General features: G+C 51.7%; 1 protein-coding gene across 3 annotated transcripts; it reads right to left on the bottom strand.

Moving 5' to 3' along the window:
* PYROXD2 (pyridine nucleotide-disulphide oxidoreductase domain 2) lies at positions 1 to 27,414 on the bottom strand. Of its 3 annotated transcripts, none has more exons than XM_084754686.1 (16): positions 27,046 to 27,414; positions 24,033 to 24,052; positions 22,146 to 22,239; positions 21,985 to 22,058; positions 15,861 to 16,016; positions 13,803 to 13,956; positions 11,538 to 11,599; positions 11,361 to 11,458; positions 9,403 to 9,544; positions 8,897 to 9,031; positions 7,586 to 7,658; positions 7,117 to 7,273; positions 4,609 to 4,763; positions 3,300 to 3,406; positions 1,652 to 1,772; positions 1 to 621 (listed from the first exon to the last, which is right to left on the bottom strand). In XM_084754686.1, exons 1-16 carry the CDS (start codon positions 27,170 to 27,172, stop codon positions 581 to 583), a joined length of 1,716 nt encoding a protein of 571 aa, XP_084610812.1. In that variant the 5' UTR covers positions 27,173 to 27,414; the 3' UTR covers positions 1 to 580. The 3 variants fall into 3 exon arrangements, with proteins under 3 accessions (XP_084610812.1, XP_084610811.1, XP_084610813.1); XM_084754685.1 differs by lacking the exon at positions 1 to 621 and adding an exon at positions 653 to 974 and having other exon boundaries at positions 27,046 to 27,413; XM_084754687.1 differs by lacking the exons at positions 1 to 621; positions 1,652 to 1,772 and adding an exon at positions 1,779 to 1,899.
* Positions 27,415 to 27,899: the final 485 nt, after the last annotated feature.

Below are 27,899 nucleotides of genomic sequence, written 5' to 3'. Positions count from 1 at the left end.
TGATTGTGTGAAAGACTAATTGGAAATGTTATAATATAGTAACCATGACTGTCTACGCAGGGGAAGCTAGGCGTCAGCCTCAGGAAGTTTCTATCTGACCTACAGAGGGGACAGCTTGGGATGGTGGACTTTAACCAACGTGGAGAGGCTTCCAGTGTAGGTGTTATCAGGGGACCCGCGCTGTGTTTCTTTCTGCTTGACACTGACAGCCCAACTCAGTGCAGAATGAGACTTATGTTGAAAGGGTTAGTGACAGGCATGGCAGATTTAGCGTCAAGCAAGCAGAGGGCGGAATGCTCTGGTATCTGGAAGGCACAGCTTCTGGGGAACTCACATTGTGGTTACCCGCAACTGCTGTTTCCTGACCAGGAGTTTTTGACGGCTTGAGATATAATGCTTTGCTTATGTACATTGTGTGCCTGAGGGTGACCTCGTGGGTCACTAGAACTGTGAGTTTGTTCTTATAGTGACAGGGACATGGCAGTAGTTGTCTGGGTCTTGGCAGGCCAGTCCTCCAATTAGTTGGTAGTGGGAATGCTGCTGACAGGAAGGGGACAGTTGGACCAAATTCTTCCATTCCTTAGATGGACTGTGTCCAGTTGGTATGCCAGCTCCTCCAAGCTATAGACACATAGAAAAGCAATACAAGCCATCTCTATATAAAACACTGTTTTTAATAAGACAAACCCAGCTAATCCGTCGAGGCCTGAGGCAAGGTGAAGTTGCCCTAAATGTAACTCAGGCCCTGATTAAGAAACAAGGGCACCTTGCTAATGCAGCTGTCTCCGGTGGCATCTTTCGAAGCAAGGCATCTTGGGCGGGGGGGGGGAGGGGATGGGGGGGCTGATAGGTGGCTCAGAAGTACAGGGAAGACTTGTCCCCATGGTCAGAGCTGGTCCAGCATCACATGCTTTTGAGGTCCCTAAAGACTGCATGGGCTGCATTCCGGCCGGCCGCTCCCATGACGCCTCCTCCTGGAACCAAAGCCCAGCTCAGAAGCCCACCAGGAAGGGACAGGGCGGGCCTCAGAGAACAGCCACACTGGAACAACTGCCAAGCTGTCTGGGCTCCCTGCAGCTTCCACACACAGCTGGGGGAGGGCTGGCAGGCTGTGGCCACGTTGGCCTCTTATCCCACCCTCCCACACACTGCCAGCCTACCTGCTGAACCAGGAGGCACTTGGCAATTTAGCAGGTAAAGCTAACGTTTAAGGATCAGGAGGAGGCAGGAGACACAGCTTCACTATCGGAGGCCTCGCCCAGAGCACAGAGAGGGTGTGACCAGGAGATGACAGCCGCAGTGAAGTCAGCAGCTAGGCTTGGAGTTGGTACAGTAAAGAATTTCAAAGGTGAGAAACATTACTGATCCTTTCTGGTCTCACATACGAGTGAGGAATTAAGGCGTGGGAGTCTCCCGCAGCCCCTGGAGGGGTTGCCTCTGCCCTCCGTTAGAATGTGTCCCTACGCCTGGTTGGGAGGACGGTTTACCAAAAGCTGTGGGTTGAGGCAGCCTGGCAAAGATGCTGCTGTGTGCTTACCCTGCACAGAGGGGTTGGAACCCCAGGAGGGTTCCCCACGTCCTCCTCTTCCCACAAGCTTATGACCCTCACCCCATAAACCCTTACAACCCACACAGGAATTAGGTCACTCACCAGGATGGGCCCCGCTTCCGCAGAGGTACAGGCCCTGGATAGGGCATCTGTAGTCAGCGTGTTGGGGCACTGGACGGGCAAAGTAGAGCTGGTCCAGGGACATGGCACCGTGGAATATGTTCTGTGGAGGTAGGCAGGGCTACAGCTGTTAGTGTGGGGGTGCTGTGGGCTTTGCCACCCTGGCTGCCTCTTCCTCTCCTCATCCTCTAATCCAGTCCCTTCTGCTTTCCGGATAGTTCCCTGGGTTCCTAAGTGAGGGCGGGAGAGAAGAGGGACACGGCCCAGGCTTTGGACGAAACTCACAGGGGTGTTTTATCCAGAAAAAAGAGGAGTAGGGGCCTCTATAGAGTGCAGGGAAATTGAGTGGGAAAGAAAACGGGGCATGGGGGGGGGGTGAGGGTTGGCTGTGGACCACAAGACTCCTCAGTCTGTTGGGAAGACAGGAGACTGACTTGCTCCGTTGGCACAGGCTCCTGCTGGGGCTTGGATCTTTGGGTAGCTACCATCGCAATCTGGCCTTGAGCATCCCCACCCCCAACCCCCACCTCTGGTTCCATGGGCCTCACTGTTAACAGCAGACACAGCACAGTAGGAGCGGGTTCTGCTTACTGGCTTGGGACAGACTGGCCCAGAAAGGCAGTGGGTGTCCTGAACAAAGGAGAGCAGAATCTGCCAGATGTCACCATGGGCTGTCCCTCTTAGTCTGCCCTCTCATCTGGTCCCCATGGCAATGACTTCTTCCCTAAGCCTGCTTCTTTCAAACCATCCTGCCTTCAGAACCACCCTGCCACCCTGTCCTTAGCCTCTCATTCAACCTTCATGTCACGTCCACCCACTCCTGATCACACTATCATTGACACTTCTCACCCCTCCCTGCCTCACACTGATCATCGCCTCAGTCCCTGAGGTCCCTCTTCCTCCCAGCTGCCTCGCCTTTTGCCTTCTGTCTGGATCAGTTTAAACAAAAACAGCGAAAATGACCAGAGTTGTGCATGCAATTTTAGATTTACCAGGAGCCACATTTAAGAAGTAAAAAAGCAAATTGGTGACACTTACGTCAATAGTGTATTTTATTTAGCCTAATGGATTCCAAATCTGATTCTTTTAGCATATAATCAATGTAGGTATAACACGGTGGCGTTACTTGTGTCCATGCTGGCTGGGTACACTGATGTGCATCACAGAACACCCAGCTCCCTCTGGCCTTGTTAGGCTCAGTGGACACTGTGGCCAGAGGCTGCAGGGTTGGAGCTGTCTCATCATGGAACTCCAGACTCCTCAGGGGCTCCCTGCCTCCTCACCGGGTCCCCTGCCTCCTCACTGGGTCCCCTGCCTCCTCACCGGGTCCCCTGACCCACCACAGGCTCCTAGGCAGGCTTCTGGCTTCTGTCCTCCAGTCTCCTTTATCTGGTACAGTAAAGCTTACTATAAGGTCCTGCTTCCTTAGGGAGGGAGCTCTCTTTAGAAAAGGCTGGTAGGGAAGTTGAGGCAGGCTTCCTACAGCGACCTTCTTGAGTGGCACCTGTGTGTCTGTCTCTACTCAGCCATGGGCTCTACCACTCCCTAATGAAGGCTGGGAAAGGCCAAAGGAGCCAGCCGGGAGGCACATAGGGAGGTGAAAGGGAGGAGGGCCCGGGCTTACACTCACCCCTCTAGGAAGGCCGAAGATTCTCTCTAGATCCCGTGGAGTAAGGATGTCTCTGGCCAGCACAGAACTCTTGAAGCCAGGGGCGTAGGCCTCGATGCAGTCAAACACTGGAAGAAGAGGGCACAAGGAGGCTGTGCAACTCATAAGTTTATTAAAGCCTATTGAATTATAAGAGTCAAGGTTGGGGCTGGAGAGATGGCTCAGCGGTTAAGAGCACTGCCTGCTCTTCCAGAGGTCCTGAGTTCAATTCCCAGCAACCACATGGTGGCTCACAACCATCTATAATGAGATCTGGTGCCCTCTTCCGGTGTGCAGGTGTACATACAAGCAGAACATTTATGTGTAATAAATAAATCTTTAAAAAAAAAAATAAGAGTCAAGGTTTATTTTATCCTATGCAAATTGTATGACAGTAAGTAAAGAACAAATGAAAAGTGACCCATTAGCAAATAAATGTTTTGTCAGAAAAGCCTGTAGTCAGTCCAGCCTCGCTCTCTCATCTCTTAACCCTGACCTGAAACAACGCTACTTGTCTCCTCCTGAACATGTGAAGTCGCATTCTTCTCATTGCTTTGCCCAAGCTGTTTCTTTTGCTTGGAACATTCTTTACATTCAGGCCAATCCTCATTCATTGTTGAAAACCCAGCTCAGTGTTTCTTCCCTTCAGTGCTTTCCTCGCTTCTGGCTCAGGGCTTCTTTCTTTCGGTCCATAAAGCACAATGTACCGTGGTGGTCAGCTGCTCCCTTGCTAGCCTCCCCAATGGACTGTGAGCAACTGCAGGCAAGAGCGGAGTCCTCTGCTTTATAAAAAGTGTTATGTAGTGTGAGTGTGAGTGTGTGAGTGTGTGAATGTGAATGTGAGAGTGTATGAATGTGTTGTGTGCATGTGTGTGAGTGTGAGTATGAGTGTAAGTGTGTTTGAGTGTGAGAGTGAGTGTGTGTGGTTCAGTGCATGTGCAGAGGTCAGATGATAACTTCTGGGGGTTGGTTTTCTCCCTCCACTGTTTTTAGGCTTTCAAACTCAGGTTACCAGACTTTTTAAACATGAGCCTTGGTGGCGCCATCTCTCTAGCCTGGGACATTGTATTTTTGGCTTTCTCAACTTATTGCCTTATCACAGCAGCTATTTACCATGTTGACATGAGGTTTCCTTAGGTACATCTCTTTCCTGCAGACAGTGTTTATCTTGACTGAGGCTGTGTGTGTGTGTGTGTATGTGTGTGTGTGTGTGTGTGTGTGTGCACGCATGCACGCACACATGAATGCCCAATGGTTCCCACGGCTAGCTGTCACGTGTCGCACTCTTTACCTTTGTCTGCGTAGGTGTTTTTCTCCTGCTCATTCCAGACCTTGCCTCCTGCCAGGGTGTAGGGCGTATACTGAGTGAAGAGGGAGACAACGTGGCAGCCTGGGGGAGCTAGGGTGGGGTCCAGCGATGAAGGGATGCAGAGTTCAATCATGGGCCTGTGATGTTGGGGGAGCAGAGAGGGTCAGGACTGCGGAGAAGAGCTCAGGGCCTTTCTGAGGTGGCTCGAGATAAATGAAGGCCCTCAGAGACTACCAGCCTGAGATGATTATCAGTGTAAAGCCATGTTAGTTAGCACAGTCCAGCTCACCTCTGTCGCATTCCTCTAGACCTATAGACCCAGGACACAGGGCTCTGGTCCTTCCTCACCTGGCTCAGGGCTGTGTCCTGGCCTTGTCTTCCTTCCCCACAGACCTGTGTTCTAATCCGGACTCCCCAACTCAGACACCACCAGGGCCCAGATAGTGAGAACCATGAGGGGTCAGGCCGAAGTCCCCAGTGGTCAGGGTCCAACCAAGCTGTCCCTGCCCTCCTGGCCCAGGAACTATATCTGGAACAGGCAAAGCAGAGCATCTAGGCCTGTTGAAGCAGCACAGTATGGTGCCCCATGTCCAACCAACCATGGTTGCCTATAGCCAACAGCTTTCCTAGGCTGATGCACAAAACCCTCAGATCTCTGGATACATTTGGCCCTCCGTGCCTGAGGGCTCGGTGCACTCTATAGCCACAGATTGGAAATATAAGAAAAATGAAAACTAGACCCTGCTGAACATGCCAACTTTCCCCCTTGGTGTCATTCCATAAAAGATATGGCATGGCAGCCATTTACCTGGCATGCACACAGTCATCTAGATGACTGATGGTCTACTGGAGGGTGTGAGGAGGTGAAATTCAGGCTCCGCCATTTCACCAAAGGGACCCGAGTGTAACAGCCTTTTGTAACCACGGCCTTGGAGATGCTGGAACCATTTCCATAGATGTAGACTTCATGAGCATTTTTCAAAGCCATGTGAAATGCCCTTTCTCAGACCAGCATCCCCCAACTGTACATCTTTCTCTCTTTAGATATCTGATGGTCTCTCCTCTCCTGTCATTGTCTAAACCCTAATGCCTAATATTCTCTCAAACCTCCCAGAAGCCCCCTCCTTTCTCATAATTTTCCAGTCACTCCTCACTCGCAAACCAGATCTTGTCCAAGAGCAAACCTCACCCTCAAACCTTTAAAACATGTCCACTTGAACACTTCCCATCACTTCTGTCTCCACCCAGGTCCCAGCTGCTGTCCTGTGGCCCTCACAGGAACCAATTACAACAGGTGTCTTTTCTTTATAGGGTTCCTCTGTGTAGCCTTGGCTGTCCTGGACTCACTCTGTAGACTAGACCAGGCTAGCCTCGAACTCACAGCAATCCACCTGCTTCTGCCTCCCGAGTGCTGGGATTAAAGGCGTGAGCCACCACGGAGGAGGTCTCTCTAAAGGAAAAGTCAGGCTTTCCTTTGGTGAAAGCTAAGGCAAGGGGCAATGCCCAGGCAGCTGCTGCGGCTCTGCACCCTCCACTCTGGCACACCCCTGTCACAGGGCTTTTACCCCTGCCCTTCTCTCTGGGTGTTTCCCTCAGATATCCACACAAGTCTTGCTTCCTTCAATTCACTGCTCAAATGTCACCTCGTCAGAGGGGCCTTCACTTTTAAAAAGCAGACCTCCTCTGGCCTGCCTTCCTTTTTTTCCTCAGTGTTTATTATTGTTGCATACTGTTGGCCGGCATGGAGCAGAGAGCTTGGTGTGGGACCTTCTTGGTGGTCTGTGTCTGAGCTGACGAAGAGTAGGCTCCACAAGAGCAGCCTTGCGTCTCTCCTCTTTACCTTATGCTGTGAGTTCTTAGGCACCAGGATTATCATAAACTTGGTGTCTGCTTCACCTCCCAGGCCATACGACCTGTGCCTGGGGTGGAGCCTGACACGGAGTCGGGTGCAGCATGTGTCTGTTGAGCAACGTAGAGCATGAAGGGTAGAGGCCCCACAGAGCCCAGCTGGGATGGGGTGCTTTTAGGAGCTTGGGTAAAGGGGCTCCTTAGACACACATTAGGGGCTTAGTAAGCATGGCTTCTGTTGTCACTGAATCTGAGAACCCCTTTTCTCACCCAGAACGCAGCACCTCCTTTTCTGATTCTGAATGCTATCCTCCTCAGGACTGCTCTCCATCTATCTGCTGGCACACTCCCAACATGGCCCTCCTTCACCTCCACTGCTCTCATATTCAGATTCTTTGTCTGACACTTAGTGCTCTTAGAAATGGATAGTCAGCTGGGCGCGGTGAGTTCGAGGCCAGCCTGGTCTACCAGGACAGCCAAGGCTAACACAGACAGACCCTGTCTCAACCCCCATCCCCCCAAAAGAAATGAATAGTCATAGGCAGGTTGATTCTGGAACACTGAAGGTTTAGCACCAGGTAAATGAAGCCAGGCTCCTGCCTCAGAACATGCAGGAGGCCACAAAGGCCAGGCCTCACCTACCTTTGGGAAGGCAGGCCACCCTTGGCATCCTCAAAGGCCTGGTGGAGGAGCAGAGTGTCTTCGCAGTTCAGGTGGATGGAACACTGATGGTGAGGCTGTGCCTGCTCCCTGGGAGTGTTGGGGGCTGCCTGGAAGTTGGGCAGCCTGTCTACAGCCACTGAGGAAGCAAAAGGTCAGGTCAGGCCCGCAGCCCTGCAGGGTCCTCCTTTGATAGCCACCACCTGCTTGTCCAGTGGGCCAGAAGTCTGAAAGTATGACAAGCTGGGGACATGCTGGGGACAAGCTGGGACAAACTGGGGACAAGCTGGGATAAGCTGGGGACAAGCTGGGACAAACTGGGGGCAAACTGGGGACAAGCTAGGACAATCTGGGGTCAGGACAGGGAGAGAACAGTGTGGCTGGGGCTCCTCTGACTTGGACATTCCCACACACACGTGTCAAAAGGCAGATGCAATCAGACGTCTCCTACCATTGATCTTTGTGACAGGAGACTGTGTGTCCATCTGGGAGATTCTCTTCACAAAGGCCCCAGGAAGCCAATCCTGGAAGGATAGAGCTCTGTGAGAGGCCCCGGGCAGCCAAAGAGCTCAGACCAGTCCTCCAACCTTTACCCAAGGAGGTCCTCTGTTTCCTTCAGAACTCAGCCCCAAACTTCCTCCTCTGTGAAAGCTCCCTGGAGGCCTCTCCCTCCAGGCTAAACTTGTCTTCCTCTGCGCCTGGCCAACTGTCCTGGCTGGGTGTAGCTCTCTCTCCTTGTCCTGCTTGGACAGGGATAGACATTTCTATGCACTGTACTCCTTCCACTCACAGCTCTTGCTGTTTCACAGTTGCCTTAACAATATGCACTGAGAGTTGTTGAATTTTGTTAGTGGAAATGTTCAGAGACATTATTGCTTTTGCCCCCAAGAGTAGGCCTATCTGTGGATGAGGCTGCCTGCAAAGACGCACATTATCTTAGCTTTCAGGGATAGGGGAGGTGTGGCCAATTGTTCCGAAGTCCTGAGCCCTTCCTGGATGCAAGCCCCTTTCCATGTTTCTCCACGGTAACCTTCTCATCCTCCCTCTGGACTGTCTGGGAGACTGGATTTAGCCAATGGCAGCAAATAAGTTGGGCCCAGGTGAAACAATATGGAGCATGCTGTGCTTGCCGACTGTCGCTCTCTGCCAGGCTGGAGAACATGCTAGAGCCCCCGAGCCAGAGGCTGAGGGGACACCTGAGCCCCCCAACTCTGTCTTTCTACCACATTCTGTCCAGGACCAGCCACAGTCAGCCAGTTCCCAGACACAGAACTGAGTCTAATCAAGACCAGCAGAGAGCCACAGCCACTGCAGGTGACATGCAGGCCCCAGCAGCTGAACCAGCCAAGGACAACTGATTTCTCTGTCTACGAGAGGAGGGCTTATCTGCCCAGAAGTTTTATGACTGGGCTACACACAAAACAAAACAGAACAGAACAACTCCCAAACCTCCATTCCCGGCATTAATATTGCAATAGATCACTGGCAGATGGTAGAATCAGAGTTGGCGAAGGCGGAGAAGTCATAAGAATTATGAGCCAGACCTGGGCTCTGGCACTGGCTTGGCCGATTGCCATCTGTGTGGTCCAAGTCCCCTCACCTCCCTGTGACCTATGAGGCGTCTCCACTGTTTGCAAGCTACCCACTTCCTCAGAATAAGGCTTAGTCCTTGGATCGACCACCCTGATGTAATCTTAACACCTCACACCACATTTTGAGACTGGTCTGGCAGGTATTTTATCTCTACCCTGACCCACCTCACCTGTGGTGTCAGCTCCAAGAAGGTGACTTGCGGCGATGCACAGGACAAGACCACTCTGCTCCTGACCTCCTCGCCGTCCTGCATCACCACTCCTTGGGCGCGTCCTTCACTGCTCACCAGCACCTTAGCCACAGTCTGGAGCCCCAGCAAGAGACCCCCCCCAAAGTCCCCAGAAGGAAGCCCAGGTTTAGAATAGGAGGGGTGGGTCCTAGGCATCAATGCTTCCTCACCCCTGATCCGTTTCTCCAAACCAAAGGCTTCTCAGGGAGCACTGATGCCACCCACCCATCTACCGTGGAACACAGCCCATGCACTGTTTCGTGGCTGGTGAGCTTGAAGGGTCAGCCGGAAGAGTGGACCTAGACGACAGCTGCTCAGCTGCCACCAGGCTTCAGAAGCGAGGGCCTGGATTCTGGGCTTCTGGGTAATTTGAGGGTCTCTCTAAATCTGAGACTGTTCTACTCTGCATTGGGGCCAATAGCCAGGGTTGGGGGAGGGGCCCACACCTTTTCTGTGAAGATACTCGCTCCATGTGTAGTAGCTGAGCTTGCGATGGCATCAGAGAGGGCACCCATGCCACCCTGGACGTAGCTCCAGGCACCCTGCATCCCCTCCAGGCAGCCCATCACATGGTGCAGCAGGACATACCTGAGGGTAGAGCACAGAACACCGGGGGGCTGAGGCGGGACCCTGTCACCGGATTCAGAAGCTAATAGCCCTTTCTGTCCTGGACCTTCAACTCTTCCCTCCCAATCTAGGCCCTCTCCCTGAGCCTTTGAATGAGCTCAGCGCCTGCTTTCTCATGCCACACATCCTCCCTGTGCATATATGTGACTTAGGACTCCAGCCTTCATGCACAGCCGGTGTCTCTCTCCCAAAGGCATCTCTACATGTGTGCATTTCTGGCACACATGTTAAACCCAGTGCCTTCCCCATTCTCTGAACTGCTCTTTTTTAGTGTCCGCACCCAAATAAAGGGCATTTTCAGTGTTCCAACAGAAAGCATGGTGCCAACCTTGACCCTGCGTCATTTCTGCAGGGTGCTCAGACACCCATGACAAATTGCCTCTTTCTTCTCTTCCTCACACAGCCAGACCAGGGCCACCAGCTCTCCTTGGCACTTGGTCCCCTGCAGGCCACCCTTTGGGGAGCCTGGATCCCTGTCTCAGGGCCCGGATGCTCTGGTCACCCTTCTTTTGATAGCCTTTGCTGCACAGTATTGGCCAAGGGGAAAGGTCAGTATCATCAGGTGGTGTCCTGCCTGGTGTGAGCCTTGTCCTACCATGCTCCTCACACTGCACATCCCTTTGCTTGCTGGAATGGAGCGCTTGTCCCTTCCACCCCAGCCTCTGCACCTGCTGTACTGCTAGCCTGAGACCTTTTTCTTCCTTATCTTTTTTCAGCAAACCCATTTCATTCACCTCTATTCAGACCAAACATTTCCTGCTGCAGATCTGCAGATCTTTTTTTTTTCTTCTTCTTTTTTTTTTTTTTTAATAGCAGCACAGTTTTCCTGCTGGCCCATTATTAGAACAAGGTGCACGTTTTATGGTCATTGCTTGCCCCAGGTCTCTGTCCTGTGAGAATTTCTGGTCCTTTGACTACTGCGTCTCCAGCACCTGGTACAGGTGCTCATCAATAGCTGTTAAGTGAAGCAATGGGTTTTCTGAAAGGCATGTTTTATAAGCTGGCCAGAAGCTCAGTTTCCTTGAGACCCAAGAGAAAAAGATAGGGGGTGGGGGTGGGGGTGGGGGTGGGGGTGGGGGTGGGGGTGGGGGTGGCAGATCCACATTGTGGGGTTAGTCAAGGGCTTAGCAGAGTGCAGCAAACATTGCCCATGCTTTTTCTCTATAGCCCTGGAGAATTAGGACAGGCTTGACCTCTGTTGAAAAGCCACTTCCTGGGGGTCCTACACTGACAGTTCTAGATGCTTCTTAGGTGCACTCTTAGTGGCCCCTTCTATCTCTATACACCCATATGTGCATGTGCATGTGCATGCGCACGCACACACACACACACACACACACACACACACACACACACACACACACACACACACACACTTACTTCCTGCTCTTACAAGAGGCCAAGGAGTTCAGAACAGAGCCACAGTCCTCACTGTCTTACTTCTCTGATCAGGCTCTAGGTACACAACTGCTCACACCCTGGCAGGAAGGTGTGTGAGTCCGAGAAGAGAAGAGAGGTGTCTGGGAGGAGAAAGGAGGAGCAGGAGGAGGGCAGAAGATGCTGACAGCAGGAAGAGGCTTTGCCTGGAGGCTCATGGAGAAGAACAGCTAAGAAGGAGTGCTGGGGCTCAGACGGCATGGAAGTCAGCTCCACCTCCTGGACTCAGAGTTCATTCAGCAAGCATGCATGCTGAGCTCCACGCCCAGTGAGCTAGGTGAGCTCAGAGGAAGTGCGCTCTCCTCCAGCTTCTCGCAGCCGCTCCTTGGTTCCTACTCACCCACTCCCTGGAGTGTGGGGACTTGTCATTGCTCCGATCACGGCGTCGGTTGCCAGAGTAGCCTTCAGAGGCTCAGACTCAAACCAGTGGTCCAGCACCTGGAGAGCAAGGCCACAGAAAGGCTCAAGGGCCTGGGAGGCAGGAGAAGATCCCTGGGCCACATCTGGCCACACTTACCTTAGAAATGGGGGCTGTGAGGACCTCATAGTACTGGGGGAGCTGGGCTCCCAGGGTGCGCCCTGAAAGAGAAATACACATATCAGGCGAGCCAGGCCTTGAGGAGACTCTGTTCCCATCCTCGGGGAAGAAAGAACAGTAAGAGGCAGAGACTCCATGGAGAGACAGTGTGACATTCAGGGACAGTGTGCGCTTGTCACCCCTTACAAGACTTTGGGTCCCCTTTTAAACATCTTCAGCTCCGAGTCTGTTTCTTCGTAAGATGGGAGATGTATTTCATACGCTACTGTAGGGATTAAATGAAATAGAAGTGATTCGTAATTTCATGGGCACCAGTTACATTTCAGTGAAAGGACAAGGATCGCCGGTTTTGGCCAGTGTGTCTCCGCTGCATACCTCTGCAGTTGGCAATAGTAATTGCTTAATAAACATTATCCTAATGACTTGCTAATGATTACTATCATCAGTGCACGAAGCTCCTTGGTCTGGTAATCTGAAAAGGAGTGTCTACTTTTGGTGTTGGTGACTACGTCTACTCGCTCCCTTCATTTCCAGACTCTCTCTCTATAACTGCTGTGATAGCCGTCGGACACAGTTGGCGGGCCTACTCTGTACCTTGACTCTGGGCTTATCCGTGCGGCTCACTAGCCAGTGGAATGTTTATGAATGTGCCACAGATGGAGGCTTGTAGCTGGCTGGGGCAGCAGGACTTGCCCCCTCCCCCCCGCCCCCCCCACCCCCCCCCACCCCCGTGCCTCTCTATTGATGTACATGCCAGTGTCACATGCTGCTTCCAAACACAGGACAAACAGCAAGAGCAGAGCAGGCACTGCTGGTTGCCCCCAGCCACAAACATGTGCATGAGGCCAGACTGGACCGGCTGAGCCTGCTGGGATCAGCTGAACTACAAAGACGCATGGGAAATAAATGTTGGCTTTCAGATGCCGAAGGAGTTTTGTTGAGGTCTCTTTCTCTTGTGACCATAGCTAACCGGTTCCGTGTTTTTCTAGGATCTGAGAATTTTGTCCGTGCACCCAAAGGGTGGTGGAAAAATAACAGCACACAGATAAGGCTTCTATCGCAGGCCCACGGAAGACCTCATAAGTGATCACAGACCTCTTATTTTAGTTTTTTTTTTTTTTTTTTTTTTTGGTCTAAATGTAGTATTCTTTCTCATATGGAGGCAGGTTCTTCCAATCCTCCTGGCTCTTAGATCATGTTCCAGCTGTGGCCGTGGCAACGAGATTCGTGCAGGCTTTGATCGGCTTCACATCTCGAATTTCAACAGCATTAAGTGGAGGCCTCAGAGGGACGAGCCCTTTCTTCTCTGGGTTTCTCCGGCACCACATCAGCTAGGGTGTAGATGCCTGGCCCAGAGGTCACTGTGTCATGAGAGAACCCCTGACCAGTTGGGGACAGGGCCCCTTTCCTTCTTTTAGAAATGGTCCTTAAGGACCTACATATCTTTTAGGGGTACATTCCTCAGAGTCTCACCAGGGCCACTGTCTCATCACCCATCACCCAATGGCCAGTGCCAACACACACCTGGTACTGGATTCCCTCGGAGCAGTGGTTTGAATAAGAAATGCGTGTCCCCCCTCACCCCCCACCCCCGCCACCGCTGCCCTCACATTCATGTATTTGAACACTTGGTCCCCAGTTGTTGGCACTGTTTGAGGAGTTGTGGACCCTTTAAGAGAGAGAGCCTTGCTGGAGGAAGCACATCACTGGGAGTGGGCTTTAGGACTTTATAGGCCCTCTCTCCTTTCAGTTCGCAGTCTGGTTCCTGCATGGGCATGGAGTATGATCAGCCGGCTTCCTGCGCCAGCCATCCGCTGCCATGCTGTCTTTGCCATTATGGACTCTAACCCTCTGAAGCCTTGTGGTAAAATAAACACTTCCTTTCTTAAGTCACTTGGTCACAGTATTTGATCACAGCAACACCAAGTAACTAATGCACTCTGTAGCTTCTTTCTCCATCCCCCCCTTTTTTTTGGTGCCTTGGGGTCACCCTTCCAAGTAATCACAACCCTTTGTCTTGGGCCCTGTCTTTAGGGGAGCACAGGCTGAAACTCTCAGGGGGGAGTGCCTGGCAGCCTCTGTGGGCCATGGCCTATTACTGGGCTCCATCCAAGGTAGCTGCCTTGGAGCTTCAGGTTTAGGTCTAGGTATCCAGAAAGCAGGCTTGTTTCCATGAAGGTCACTCCCCACACCCCCACACCCCCACACCCCCACACCTGCATTCTTGTACTTCTTCAGACGTACCTGCCTTTAGCAGGGGCCTCAGGGTGGACAGTGCCCTGAACTTCTGTAGCAGGGAGCCGTGCTGGAAGGCTGCAGTGTCCACTGGGGCTGCATCCAGCAGGGGGTCAATGGCTAGCACCAAGCGTTTCATGAACTCCTCGTACCTGGGAAAGGCCTGCAACGGAGCTTCATGTTAGCATTCCGTAGTCCAGAATCCCCAGGCCTGGTCCTCTGTGCCACACACTCCCATAGGACTGCCATCTCCCACAGTGCAGCCCTGGTGGCTTCTTGGGCCACACTCCCAGCCCAAGGTCAGCATAGGCCAGCACCAGCCACACAAAACTGTCAGGTGTCTGAGGTGTCAGACCCTACGATAAAAACCATTTGGAAGTTCTCTCTATGTCCTCTGTTTGTGAATGGCAGAAGGCAGCTCTCCTTCCAGTGTGCTAACCACTCATTTCTGGTCTCTCGGTCTGACATGTTGCCTCATCCCAGGCAGCCACACAGGCCTGTATCCTCTCAGTCAGCAGCCTCCACAGCGTAACTGTCCACACCTGTGTTCCAAACTCTGCCTTCCTCACTTGAGCTGGAGGACAGGAACAGGGATGCTGCCACCAGAAGTTTTTAAATATCTTAGCCCAGGACTTTGAGTTCGGGCTCAGTGGTATATATGGATAAATTCAGGAAATTGTGGTTTACATAAATAAAGTTCTGTGGTAAAGAACTTTAAAAAAAACCTGTAACTAATAAGAAACGTTTCCCTAGGCCAGGCTTGCAAAAAATGACAACTTTCAAGCACAAAACTATAGACTGAGTGAGGTCTTTGGCTTCCTTAGGAAATGGACCTAGGCCTTCCTGTGTGGTCATTAGCAGACAGGGCCACAGGCACTGGGATGATGGGTCCTCAGCCCACTATATCAGATGCTCATGGTGATGCAGGGGAGGAGGGTAGCTATGCTAATCAGCCAGCGCTATAATCAGAATGTCCCTCCCAGGCGCAGGTACTGGGATAGTTTGGGATGCCGTTTGGGAGAGACCGTAGGACCTCTGACACATGGCACTGTTTGGTAGGAGCCTACAGGAAAGCTCTGATGGATACAGGCTGGCTCTGCTTCCACTGAGCTCTCTGCTTCCTGACAGCTGACAAGAAATAACCAGTACCTCACGCTCCTGCTCCCTCAGCTGTGAGCTGCTCCCATCACGAAGCCTTCCTACCATCACGAACTGTTCCTTCTCAAACAACAAGCCAAATAAATCTTTCCTCCTGTAAGCTTGTGTAGCCTGTACTCTGTCACAGCTGTGAGGACAGCAGCTAACACGGCCAGACTTAGGATGCTCTGGGGAAAGGAGTGAGTGGGGCATGCCTGTGGCTGTCTGGGCTTTGCCCACCAGAAAGCAAGTGCATCGACTGCATGTACCTCGGCTTTCTTTATAAACATGTCTCTACTGAGATAGGACTTCGTGCCACATCTGCAGCTGGCATCCAGGCTGGTACAAGAACAGCCGTTCTAGAATGCTTCCTCAACTTCAGAACCCACCATACCAGGCCCACTGTATCACTCGCTGCCGCATAGGGACAAAGCCAGCACTAGATCTGCAGGAAGCAGCAGCAGCATGCTTTCTCCATCTGGTGTGTGTTCTGAGAGGCTGATCTGCACACCACCGTGATGGACGCTTTCTTGCTTTGGCTGTCAGGGATTGATGGCAAACTGAAAGAACATTTTCTTGTCCTAGGTTCTTCTTGTGGGCTTTCGTGGGCTTTGGGATGGGTAACATGTGGGGTTCTGAGCAACAGCAGAGGGATAATGCATCCCAGAGATTGCTTTATGAAATCGGGCAAACAGAGACTGCCTGGCCAGCAGCCTCAGATGAACACAAGCAGCTCCAGGAATCCCAGTCTATTGGTCTTAACCGCTGTCTACCTCTCCTTCCCAGCATGCCTAACGTCAAAGGGTAGCATGGACCGAGTTGTCCAGGAAAAGTGTGGCCTGTTCAGCCACAGCCTGGACATCCGTTTCCTCTCAAGAGCCTGCTCTGGGCTGCTGAGGGAAGACTTCAGTCCCTGCTCACCCTCCCTACCTGAGCGTCCTTCCGTGAGAACTGAGAGATTTGCTTCTGGTTTTCAGCCATGTCTGTGCCCAGCAGTAGGGACCTGGGCACCTTGCTCAGGGTACCATCTTCCAGCATGGGGGTGAAGGAGTAGGGATCTCGCTGATGAAGCCTCAGCCCATGTTTCTGCAGAAACAAAATCCACAGGCATTTTAGGGATCTGTGCTTCTGCGCTTGACCTTCTAATTCTGTTTGTGGGACCAATTTTGTTTTGTTGTTGTTGTTTTGTTTGTTTGTTTGTTTTGCAGTTGGTGTTTGTGATTGGTCCCAAAGTAAACAGAGCTGGTTCTTATCTTCTTAACATTCTTATCCAGACACCCAGTGGTAGACCAATAAAGCCAAGGCACACACTACGACACCATGTGTACCATACTGTAACACGTCGAACCGCCCCACCCATACACACTATACGTCATCAGAAAGGGCACTGCACAGTTACACTATAACTCTTGAGATGTAACTGCCCTCTGCAGACACATAACCAGGAAGTTCAGAGGAGTTAAACAGTTTGTCCCATGTCACTGTAGAAGGAAGATAATTATTTCGAAGCCACATCTTTGTGACTCCCAGACCCTGGGACCCTCATCTATAACCACCTCCCCTCACTTCAACAAAATAAGTAAACTTTAAAAATAAACAATAAAGCTAGGTGCAGCAGTACATGCCTTTAATCCCAGTACTTGGGAGGTGGAAGCAGGCAGATCTCTGTAAGTTCGAGGCCAACTTGGTCTAAAAAGCGAGTCCAGTACAGCCAAGGCTACACTAAGAAACCCTGTCTCAAAACACAATAAAGCAACAGTTATATGAGGATCCATATGCACAAGGTGGATAAATTAGTAAGATAATTCTTAAATTTGCATGGCAGTCTAGTTTACTGCAAGGTCTCTTTAAGTGGAAGTCTCCTTGCTGCATTTAAGTCAGGGTCTGATTTACGATGTTTCACAGCAGAGCTTCCTCAGAACTCACTGGCTTCTCCCAAGGGCCATGGCACAGACAGTGCACTGACAACAGCTGGATGGACCGTGACTGCTTTCTGGAGACTTCTATGTCCCGATCCATGGCCTGACCCCCGCTGCCCCACTTAATGTCTCTGCTCACATGCTTATCAGCAAGCCCTGGCCCGCACCCCCACCTCACTGGCATGCTCCCTGTCCCTTTAACCTGTATTCTGCCCAAAGCCCTTGTCACCACATGGTCAGCTGCATGTACACTTTGTCTCCTTTTCTCTGAGAGGATCACACGTGCTTTGAGGTGGGGGCATTGTCTGTTTCCCCACTGCTGTGGCTTCACATGGGCTCAGCACATTCGCTATGTGCACTGGTGACTTGATGTTGCTGATAAGATCGTGCCTTAGAGGATAAAAGCGAGATGTGGGAGTTGAAGAGGTAGGAAAGCTCACGGAAACTAAAGACCTTTCTGACATTCCAGGAGCTGACCAAACCAGAGACCATCCCCCAGGGGTCAGGAGTCTACAGAACAGAATCCAAATGTGGGTAGGGCCTTTAAAAAAATAAATAAATAAAATTGAGAAGTCTTTTTTACAAGTTGAAGAAACTTCTACCTTGAGCCTTTGTTTTTAAATTTAATTTTATGTATACAGGTATTGTGTGTGTGTGTGTGTGTGTGTGTACATGCGTGCATGTGTGTGTGACACCGTATGTGCCAGGTGCCTGTGAGGGTCAGAAGACGGCATCAGATGCTCTGAAACCAGAGCTAGAGATGGGGGTGAGCAGGCACATGAGTGCTGGGACTTGAAGGCAGCACCTCCACAAGAACAGGAAGTGCTCTTGACTGAGGCTTGGAGACAGCTCTCCAGCCCCTGCCTTGGTTCCTCCTGCTATGAAGAACCATCCAGTTGAAGGGGCTACCCTCAGCTCCTCCCTTTCTTTCACCACTGACGTCTCTTATAGTGCTAGGTCGGCTCTGTAGCCGATGTCCACTCCTCTCCAGCCCCGTGCCCTCGTCGCAGACTGCCATCTTGTGGTCCACTGAGCAGCTGCCTCCTGTATCTATGGGCCAAGGCCAGGGAACTAATCCTTTATAAGCTTCTGCTTCCTGATTAAACACCCCTCTGGCTTCTCCCTGTTCCTGGATGAAATGCGGTCCTAGCGTGACCGGGCCCCGCCCTCTTCCCAAATCCCCGCTGTAGTGGACTGCTTTGGCCACGGGGGTGGGTGGTGGGGGTGGGGTAGGGTGGGGGCTGGGGGGAGGGACTGCTTTCTGTTCCTACTCGCCTTGGCCTGCCTACTTCCACACTCCTGTGACCAGAGCTCTTTCTCTCTCTCAGCTGTCCACGTGGCTAGGGACTTCTTGCCCTCTGAACATCAGCTCATGTGTCACCCCTTCTAGAAGGAGTTCCTGGTCACCCGGGGAGAGTGGAGCTTCACTTCTTCCTATCACAGTCTTCTGGTTTTTCTTTCTGTCACTTAACCTCTACAGACCGTTCTCTTACTGTGTCTCTGAGTCCCCACTGTACCTGTCCTCAGCCTTGTCCTAAGCTTGGCATGAAGCAGGCCCCCTTGGGGAACACTGAACAATGCAGTCGATAAACAGCCCGGAAGAAGCTGTCATTTCAAATGACTTTAGAACTTCTAAACGGTACCTTTGTCATTCCTGAGAAGTTAGAAGGGGAAAGAGGAAGAGAATGCTAAACTGGCCCCCCACATCGTCCATGAGTTTTTCAGGGTATGCACTTTTAGCCTCAAGTAACAAAACAAAAGCAGGCCCTTCCTCTGCTCACCCCGACTCTCAGGCGGAGGGACAGGGAAGGCCCAGCTGTGTCTCAGCCCTGAGAAAGCTGTAAAAAGGCTGCTCGGGGTCCCGCAGCTATAAACGCAGACTTCTGAGCAGGAGCCTTGGCGATCCCCACTTCCCCACTAGCACCTAGGTCATTCCCAGCTAACTGCTGGATTTGAAGGCCTCAGCCTAGGCAGGTTTCCCAGTGGAGCATGAGTGGGAAGTGGGAGGCATGTGGATGGAAGAGATCTAGAAAAGCCTCCAAGGATGGGAGGGAAGGCTATGGCTGCCTCTGTCCCCCAAAGCTGCCACCATGAACTTGTGCTCTATTCATACAAGTTCCCTTCAGCTGTGGTGTGGTACCAACACTGCACCGAACCCCAGGCTTCACGCTCGGTCTGTGAAGCACGAATTCTCTTTCTTAGCAGGGTTCTCATTCCACCTGATGTGGTAACCCCAGATCTTGTAAGGGGAGTCGCATAGTCCTAAAAGAAAATACAGCCCCCTACCCTTTCCTGATGAGGAACTTTAACAAGCCCAGGGAAATCTCGGCCTAGCTTCCAGCAAATGGCCCTTAATTACACCTAGGCGCTATCCCCTCACACAAAGGATAATTAAGTACTGTTTTTTTTCCTTCCTGTGATAAGGGCCCCAAGTTACTGAGCCACAGTACTGCTGTATGTATATTAAGTATCTTGGCACCCTTAGCCCTAGCGAATCAGGCACATTCACCCCCATGACCTCTGCCCCACCTCCCGCTGCCCAGGGCTTATAAATCCCTGATTCACAAGTAAAGTCTGGCTTGATTTCTCACTCTACCGTGACTGTCTGAGACTCCATTTATTCCGGGGGAACCACCGCTGGATGCCTGGTGATCAGGCAGCAATGGCAGAACTGCCTTTGCAGCCTCTGGGGCCTGCTCAACCACTGGGGAAAGCTTGGTGCTGTCCCCCCGCGGGGAAGCACCCACTGAGCCTAGGTTTCCCCCTATCTGCCAGCAGGTTATGGGCAACTGCCCCCATCCCCTGCAGCACCTGAAATGGTGGATGAAACAAAGAACTGTGACACTTTTGGAGCTCCAGAGTCTCCCCTACCTTATGAACACTGTAGTCTCACTCTGAAAAGAGCTACCTGTGACACCAGGGGTGGAAACTCACTTCCCACCTCCCCCAGAGAGGCTGGGACTGCAGCGTTGTGCCCAAGCCACAAGCCTCACCCCTAAAGCTCTCTAGCTTTCCCCTGAGCTTGAGACAGGATCTGCCAGGTATAGGACCCAGACCTGCCGCCTCAGGACGCAGGACCACAGTTCTCAATCTTCCTAACGCTGTGACCCTTTAATACAGCTCCTCGAGTTGTGGTTAACCCCCCTCCCCCAATCATAGAAGTATTTTCATTTCTACTTTATAACTGTAATTTTGCTACTGTCATGAATTGCCACATAAATATTTTTTGGAGATAGAGGTTCGCCAAGGGGGTCGTGACCCACAGGTTGAGAACCACTGTTTTAGAGCAAAGTGCTTTAAAATGTGTCTCCTTTGTTTGCACAGGAGCAGGGTTCATGCACTATGAGGCTCCACGGCTCTTCTCTCCCAAGATGGGAGACAGCCAGGCCAGCGCACTGAAGCTAAGTCAGCCTCGGAAATGAGGCGGTTGAGTTTACAAGGCTGTGTCTGTTTGAAGGAGGTGGCGGGTGAAGGCAAGCCTACCCGTGCACAAAGATTAGCCGACTAGGAGAGGACAGGGGCAGGGAAGAGGCTTCCAGAGTCCATTCCAAATGGCCCCACAGCCAGAAGAGGCCCCAGGCCTCTGAGATAAACGGCATGGTGGTGGTCAGTAGCTCCCTCTACAAAAGTCTGAACCAGGGGAGGGATGGGGGACATGTTTTAGGCAAGATCTACACACACATTAAAGAGAAAACCCCATTTTACAACTGAATAAAACCGAGCCAAAGGCAGCAACGACTGAGTTAAGAAAGTAGGAGGAACAGCCAGGCCTTTAGGAAGAAGTTTACTGTTGCACCCCCAAATGCTACTCCCCAAGGTCTCAGACCTTCACTGCCGGCCTTTTGGGAATCGAGGGGGGGCGGGGGTTAGAGGAGGAACCAGGAGCAGAGAGCAGGTGGCGCTATGGAAAATCTCCAAGCTGCCTGGAACTTTTTTCATGCTCTCACCTCTCATGGTTACATTAAAAGTATCCCAGCACTGGCCTCCCAGGAAAAGGAGGGGCTTAGCTGTCTGTCACTGATGGTGGGGCCGGGGGGTGGTTTAAAAAGGAGCCAAGGCCTGAACCCTGGCCTCGTATTTACTGATGACAGTAAATACATTCAGTCCCTCCTGGCCCAATGTCAACAAAATGAAAGGGCAAACTAGTGGTAATAAATCCTTTTCCTTCCTGATCACACAAGTAAAAGGTAAACCGAGGGCAATGCTCACCACCTGTCCCTGTTCGGGGTACAACCCCAAGTTCTAGGCCACCCAAAAGAACTAACTCTTAGCAGATTGTAAGTCTAACCTGAAACACTAAGGTTCGACACTCCCTCTTGCCTTGGATTTAAAGGGTGGAGGCCCACATCACCCTGGGAAGGGAGAAATCTCAAACTCCTCTAACAAAAACCCAGGGCTAAGGCGTGGGTATTCAATCCTTTCCCCCTCTGGTGTGCCTTCGCTGTGTCTCACACGCACACCTTTTTGCTCTGCATATGATTAAAAATGTAACTGTCGCTCTTCCCACCCTCTACCTCCTCTGCCCCCCCCCCCCCCGATGTCTTGACTTCCATGTTCAAGGTAGCCTCCCTCTAACTCCAGTTAGCTGCCCGAGATTCCTTCTGGGTCTGTTTTAAAATACTTTTATCTTTGAGACCAAGAACGTGCAAAGGTGGTCTCTGCCCAGAGTGACAGGTCTCTCTGCTCATGCTGTTAAGATTTAAGGAGGCCCTATCAGGCAGCTGTGTAAACCCAGGTGCCCAAGGCTGTATGCAGGTGCTTTATGAAGACCAGAGAAGATATCAGGAGGTAAAGGGAGCCAGGGCAGAGCTGGAAGTTCCCCGCCCAAGGCACCAGCCAGGTGCTGCCCTGCAAACTGTAGGTCTGATGCTAAAAACAAAACAAAACAAAAAACACCTTGAAGAGGCCTGCTTCTTACTTGAGATGTCCCAGCTTATAAAACACAGGTTAGCTGGGACACAATCAAGCTGTGGCACGCGAAGGAACAGGTGTGAGACAGAACAGAGGCCGGAAGAGAAGAAAGACTTCAGGCTGGGAGCTGCTCAGGCCACGGGATATGATGCCCCGCTCCTAGGTCGAAAGATGGAACCACGCCCACCCTTGGCCAACCGCCAGGGTACGAGGGACGGCGCTACCTTCAGCTCCAGGTCTGTGTAAATCTGTGGCCTCAGTAGGCTAAGGAGATAAGATGCTCGAGAAAACTTGAATCCTGGAACCAAATCAGAAGAACCAGTCACCCCTGATCACCCCTGCCTCTCCCCACCCCTCCCCCACCCCGCCACTTCTCGGGGCTCACCTGGAACGATCTCCTCAGTGACAGCTGCACCCCCAATCACATGGCGCCTCTCGAAGACCACGGTGTTCACCCCCAGTCTCTGGAGATACGCTGCCTGGGAAGACAGAGGCCCCTTCGTGATCTGCTGAGGTTGACCAGGGACCCTCACTGCAAGGCCTGCATAACCCTTGGTTGTGAGGCCCAGATGTCCTCTCAGATCTGGTGTCCCTACGTCTGCCCCTCCACTTCTCTGTTGAAGGTGATTTTTCCTTCTTTTAGGGGAGGCCTGGTGCCCAGGGATGCATATTGCACTGTCTACCCTGCCTGTCCCTGTCCTTCCTCCAGGACAGAGCAAACGCTCTTCTTCCATCAAAGGCAATATGGCGAGCCTGGGAACAGGTTCAGTTTCTCATGCTCATTTCTGCTGATCCACGTGTCCCAGTTCCCTCACCTGTAAAAACGGGGCTGATGATTACAAAGCTGACTTCTGTGGCTGCACGGGGCCGGCGAGGGCTGCCTTAGCCCAATGGTTCTCCACCTTCCTAAGGCTGTGGCCCTTTAATACAGTTCCTTGTGCTGTGGTGACCACCCCCCTCCCCGGCATCCATAAAATTCTTTCATAACTGTAACTGTGCTACTGTCATGAATCATAATGTAAACATCTGATATGTGGGATATCTGGTGTGTGACCCGCCCCTCCCCCCAAGGGATTGAGACCCACAGGTTGAGAACTGCTGCCTTAGCTGCTCTGTAATAGGTACTTTAAATGTGCTTTATTGCACATGAGCCGACACCTATGGCACGTGCAGTAAATGGACACTGTGCTGTGGCTGTAGCAAAACTGTATTTGGGGGAAATGAGTGATGCAGGGTTTCTATGATGTTTTCTCCAGTACTTAGCGGGGAATTAATAAATATGTATTGAGCTGAGCTAGTCTAGGCCTACAGCCCTACAGAGAGAGGGCAGGGGAGGGAGAGGGAGAGGGAGAGGGAGAGGGAGAGGGAGAGGGAGAGGGAGAGGGAGAGGGAGAGGGAGAGGGAGAGGGAGAGGTTGTACCATTAGTAACAATGTGACAATACAGATGGTGAAGTTCATAGGTCACATTTTGCAAAGTCCACTTGATAACTGCTATGTGGCTGTATCTAGCCTGACATGCTAGCAACAGTTGCTATGGTTCCCCCTACTTTACAGATCGGAAACTGGGGCTCAGTGAGGGTAACAGCTTGCCTCGGGCTCCCCGAGCTGCTGCCGAGTAGAGGTGTTGGGAATCTAGTCTCCAGATGTACTGAGGAGAAAACAGAGCAGAGCCTGGCTCGGGAAGCTGTCCTGGTGCACAGAGGGCAGCCACGCTGTTCTCTCAAGAGACAGAAACTACCTCAAAGAACGGCATCTGCGAACCAGGGTGCTCTGAGACCAGGTCCAATGCACAGCATTGTCTGAGCACAAACAAAGGGGGGTTCTCTGTCCCTTCTACAAAATACCGAACACTCCCCCCTTGGCTACAGATAAGCTTTGCTAGTCCCAGACTGTCGTCCTTGGCGGATAGTATCTTAGCTAGAGCAAGCCCTTATTTTTCCAAACCCTGTATTAGGTTCTTTCTAACATGTTCTTCCTTGGGCAGCACAAACTGCCTCCAACTCAGTGTGAGAGAGCCTTCTATACCTGACTCGCTCCTCTATGCGGGTGACTGACATTTTATAAGCCTCAGACCCTCCCACAGGCCGGAGAGACCATATGCCGTAGGGAAAGGACAAGGATGTCCCCTTTAACTGGCCCTGGGTCAACACTAGACCACCCTTCCCTTTTCTCTTGTGGCCTCTCCCCTGCTTGCTTTTTCAAACCCTCCTCTTCACTCCTGGGTGCCACTTGCTCAGGGGGGCAGTGAAGTGGGACCAAACGGGTACTCACAGCCACCAGCCCATTGTGTCCTGCAACGAGATGAGAGAGCACAGTGTTACTAAGTACATGCGCTTTAAGTGTTGAGGTCCCATTTGTATCCCTAGCCCCTAAGTATCCTCTCCTTTGTCCCATATTTGGATTCGGGACAGCACCTTGAGAAGTCAGAAGCTCACCCCACCCAAGTCCTGTTGGCCTTAGAAGAAACTCTGTTTCCTGCTTCAAGGTCAAGGAGAAGTCCACAGTTACTGGACTTCTGACCCTAGAGGGGGCTGGTGACCAAGCATGGAGGTGGCATGGTTTACATCGCTGGGAAGGAAAGGCAGCTATTTGCTGGTATGTGTGAGCAGGGCCTATCCAGCCAGCTGAGTGCCATTCAGGGGGACAGTTGCTGTCACACATAGCTTGTTTGACCCTTGTGTGGCTGTACCAGGCACAGTAGTGCCCCCAAAGGTTCAATCCACATGGGAATGGGTCTGCCAGTCCCCAGTGCTGCAACAAGGAAATATGAATAGTTCAAAATTTAAAAAAAAAATGAAGTAACTAACACGTATTGCTTCAAGGCGTGCACCAGTAACAAGGTGGCTCCAGTCTGCAGATGGGGAGTTGTGCTGGACCCCGACTTCTCACAAATTCCTAGTAATTCCCGTGGCATCAGTGCTACCCCGAGTGCACGAGCCCCAGGCTGCTCTGCTACTCATCCTCATGAGGCAGCTAGGCTGCTGGAGGAGAATCATTCACAGGCAGAGAGCAGGCTCAAGGGTTATCAGGCAGCTCTGGGGCTCCTGGTCATTTTTCTCCTTGGTGACAGATGCCACTCAGCCTTTCCGGTGTCAGTAGACAGCTGTGATCTCTCAGCACCCACCGGGATGGACCCAGTGCGGGCTCAAATAAAAGGCTCAACTCTTATCCGACAAATGCCCATGAGTAAGGGGAGCAGCAATGACTCCCATGATGAGTTTCTTCATGGCTGAATAGCTTTTGCTTTAAATTTCCCACATGGAGTCATCCAGAATTTTAGAGGTCACTGAGCTACCTTCTCATTTATTAATGGAGTCTCTGAAACTGGAGTTTTCAAGCCCCTTTGCTCACGATTCACAAGAATAAATGTACCTTACATCATGACCTGGCATAAGGCTGACTAACGAACGTTCTCGGAGAACCAAAGCTCCATGCCCTAGTATTAACCCAGCCTCTGATAGGTGTATGTGAAAACCTATGTCAAACAATGGCTGTCAGCCTTCCTAATGCTATGACTCTTTAAAACAGTCCCTCATGGTGTGGAGAGCCCCCCCAACCAAAAAATTATTTTTGTTGCTACTTTATAACTGTAATTGTGTTACTGTTATGAATCATAATGTAACTATTTGACATGAGGAAATTTAATATGTAGTCCCCGTGAGAGGGTCTCCACCCACAGGTTGAGGAACACTAACTATGTGTGTTTTTTTTAAAATAAAGAATGTTAGATAATTTTCATAAGAAAGTTTTGAAGAAAATGCTTGTTGGATCTGCCACTGGTTCGGACCTGCAGTTGGAGAAGCCATCCTCTGAATATACATGTAAATTCAAGGCAGGCAGCCCCGGGCTTCACCTGGCTTGGTTCTCAGAGAGACATTTAACAATGAGTGACTGCCTTGAACGTCCTCATAGGTAAGGCAGAGAGTGGTGTGTATGTGATGTGTTCTTCATATGCAACGTGGAGCCTTGCGGTGTCAAGGGATTAGGCTCCGAAGTGTTGGAGAAGCGCTCAGCCTGCTGCAAGGCTGTAACAAACATGGCGATATTTGGCTTTTCGTTAGTGGTGCTCATCAACCTTGGAAAACTAGGAACGTCTACCTGGCGACTGGTTCCAGTTCAGTCATGGATGGACAAACAGACTTCAAGTGACAAAGGACACAAATCCGAAACTCCAGAATCCCACCCCCTCAAGTCCTGGCTGACTCTCCTGTTGCTTCTGGTGACCTGTCTCCTTCTGCTGCAGGATCTGCTAATCCCCAGGCCTCTAGGGATGCCCACTTAGCGGTTGATGGCCCTTGAATGGAGCTTGCTGAGCTTGGGTCCCTGTGTGGCATACTAGGTCATGACATTTAAGTCAAGAGCACCATATATCTGATTTTCAAAATTCTGTGAGACACATCTCTATTTTAGTATCGATAATAAACACAAGTCTGTGTATAACACACATTTATGTGGGCACACATTGGAGAGGATGGCTTTCAGCAGAGAAGCCAAAGCAGGCCAGCATTTAAAGCTGTGTGGTGAGTCTCAAGGAAATGCGAACCTGTTATCATCTACTTAAGAGCCCAGCTGGATATAAACGCTTTCAGGCCCCACAAGTGAGAATAGGAAGGCCCTGGTGTGGAGGGCAGCCGGGGCCCTAGGCTGTGCCTCAACCCCTTCCTTACCCAGCACACTTCAGTGCTCTAGCCTCAGAGTCAGCAAAATGTTGCCGGACCACCACTGTAGCTGGTTTCGTTCATTGTCTGTGGGAAGCGGGTCTCTGGGAAGCCCCACAAAACAGCTCTTCTATTTATGAAAACAAAACAGAACAAAACAAAACCTCTGGTTTTCCTTCTTGGATGGGTGCTCTCAGTGGTGAGATAGGTACCAGAACTCAGGGCTCAGAGTACAGGATTTCATTTGCCCTCAGTGCCAAGTTCTTAAGCACCAGAGGCTTCCTGCGGTCGGTGGGGAGGGAACTCACACACTTGGCAGGAGATATGGAGAAACTCCTGAGTTTACTACTTCCCCCTTGTCATTCATTCTAGACGGGAAGATTTAACCCTTCTAGACCACATAGCAAGCCCAGGGTCAAACTGTAACCAAGGACTCCTGACTCTCAGTCCGGGGCGGGAGTGGGGCGCTTCCATCACAGGCCCTGCTCACTGGGACTCACGGCCAAGTTGCAGAGGCGGCAGCGGGGCTCCCTGGAGCCGCCCCGCCCCCCCCCCCCAAAGGCCTGTGGGCAGGCAGGACGCTGCCTTCCCTCCCTGAGCTCTGGCTCTGCTTTCGTTAGCTTTACCTGCTCCTATCACCACGGCGTCGTACTCGGGCTTCAGGCGCCCCTTGGCTCCCGACTGAGCTTGTTTCCAAGCCGGACCAACAGAGGAGTGCAAGGCCCTGCTGAGACCTCGGCCACTGGCTGCCATTTCTGCCCTCCAGCAATTTGCTTGCTGTCTGCTTTTCAGCGGCCCGGGCACGGGGAGGGGCTAGGAGTTACAGCCGAGTGTCAGCCTTGGCCTTGGGCCACGATTTCACAGGGCTTGGGTTTCTGCAGCTCTGAGTTTGCGCACGCTAGTCTTGAGAAGGGGCAGGTAGCCAAGGAATAAGCAGTCTATGCCACCTCCAGGACTCACGGGAGCAAGGCCTAAGCAAAATCATTTAACTAGGTTTTCCTGGGCCCCAGTGGTGGATAGAAGAGGGCAGGAAGGCGGGGTGGAGCCAAAGTACAGGCCCCTCCTTCTCTGTGCCTCCTTTCTTATTAGGGGCAGACGCTTGGGGGCAGGATCAAGGGGCGGCCCAGTCAAACTTCACTCCTGCTTGCCAGGATCTTGCAAGGTGGCAGCTGCTCCTGGCCAGAGGCTTTGACCAAGACCAGGGCCTTTGGAGAACAGAAAAGACCACATATGTCCCTGAGAGCTGTGTGTTCTTTCCTGCACACCCTGCTGAGCCTGGTCGTACAGAAGGGCAAATACATTGAGGGTCACTACTATGAAATTCTGGACAGTTTTGTGTGGGCACCTTTCCCCTTTCCCAAAGATTCACAAGGATTTGAGCTCACATCTGCAAATAACCTCAACTAGTGTGCTTCCTTACTCTGCCTGGTTCCCCGTTCTTGACAGGGGGGACCTGTCCCGTTGGACCTGCCCACACCTC

Source organism: Acomys minous, assembly GCF_964271855.1.
Source record: "Acomys minous genome assembly, chromosome: 2".
NCBI lineage: Eukaryota > Metazoa > Chordata > Mammalia > Rodentia > Muridae > Acomys > Acomys minous.
The sequence above is the reverse complement of the archived record's forward strand: the minus strand, read 5'-3'. Positions and strand labels throughout refer to the sequence as shown.

What these genes read in the sequence shown, in the direction of transcription:
- PYROXD2 (XM_084754685.1), bottom strand. Translation starts at nt 27,172, where the DNA reads ATGGCAGCCAGTGGCCGAGGTCTCAGCAGGGCCTTGCACTCCTCTGTT. An exon ending in CACTGAGGAGATCGTTCCAG is followed by an intron (nt 22,059 to 22,145) that starts GTGAGCCCCGAG and finishes ATTTGGTTCCAG; the next exon opens with GATTCAAGTTTTCTCGAGCA. An exon ending in TCCTGTCACAAAGATCAATG is followed by an intron (nt 7,274 to 7,585) that starts GTAGGAGACGTC and finishes TTGCTTCCTCAG; the next exon opens with TGGCTGTAGACAGGCTGCCC.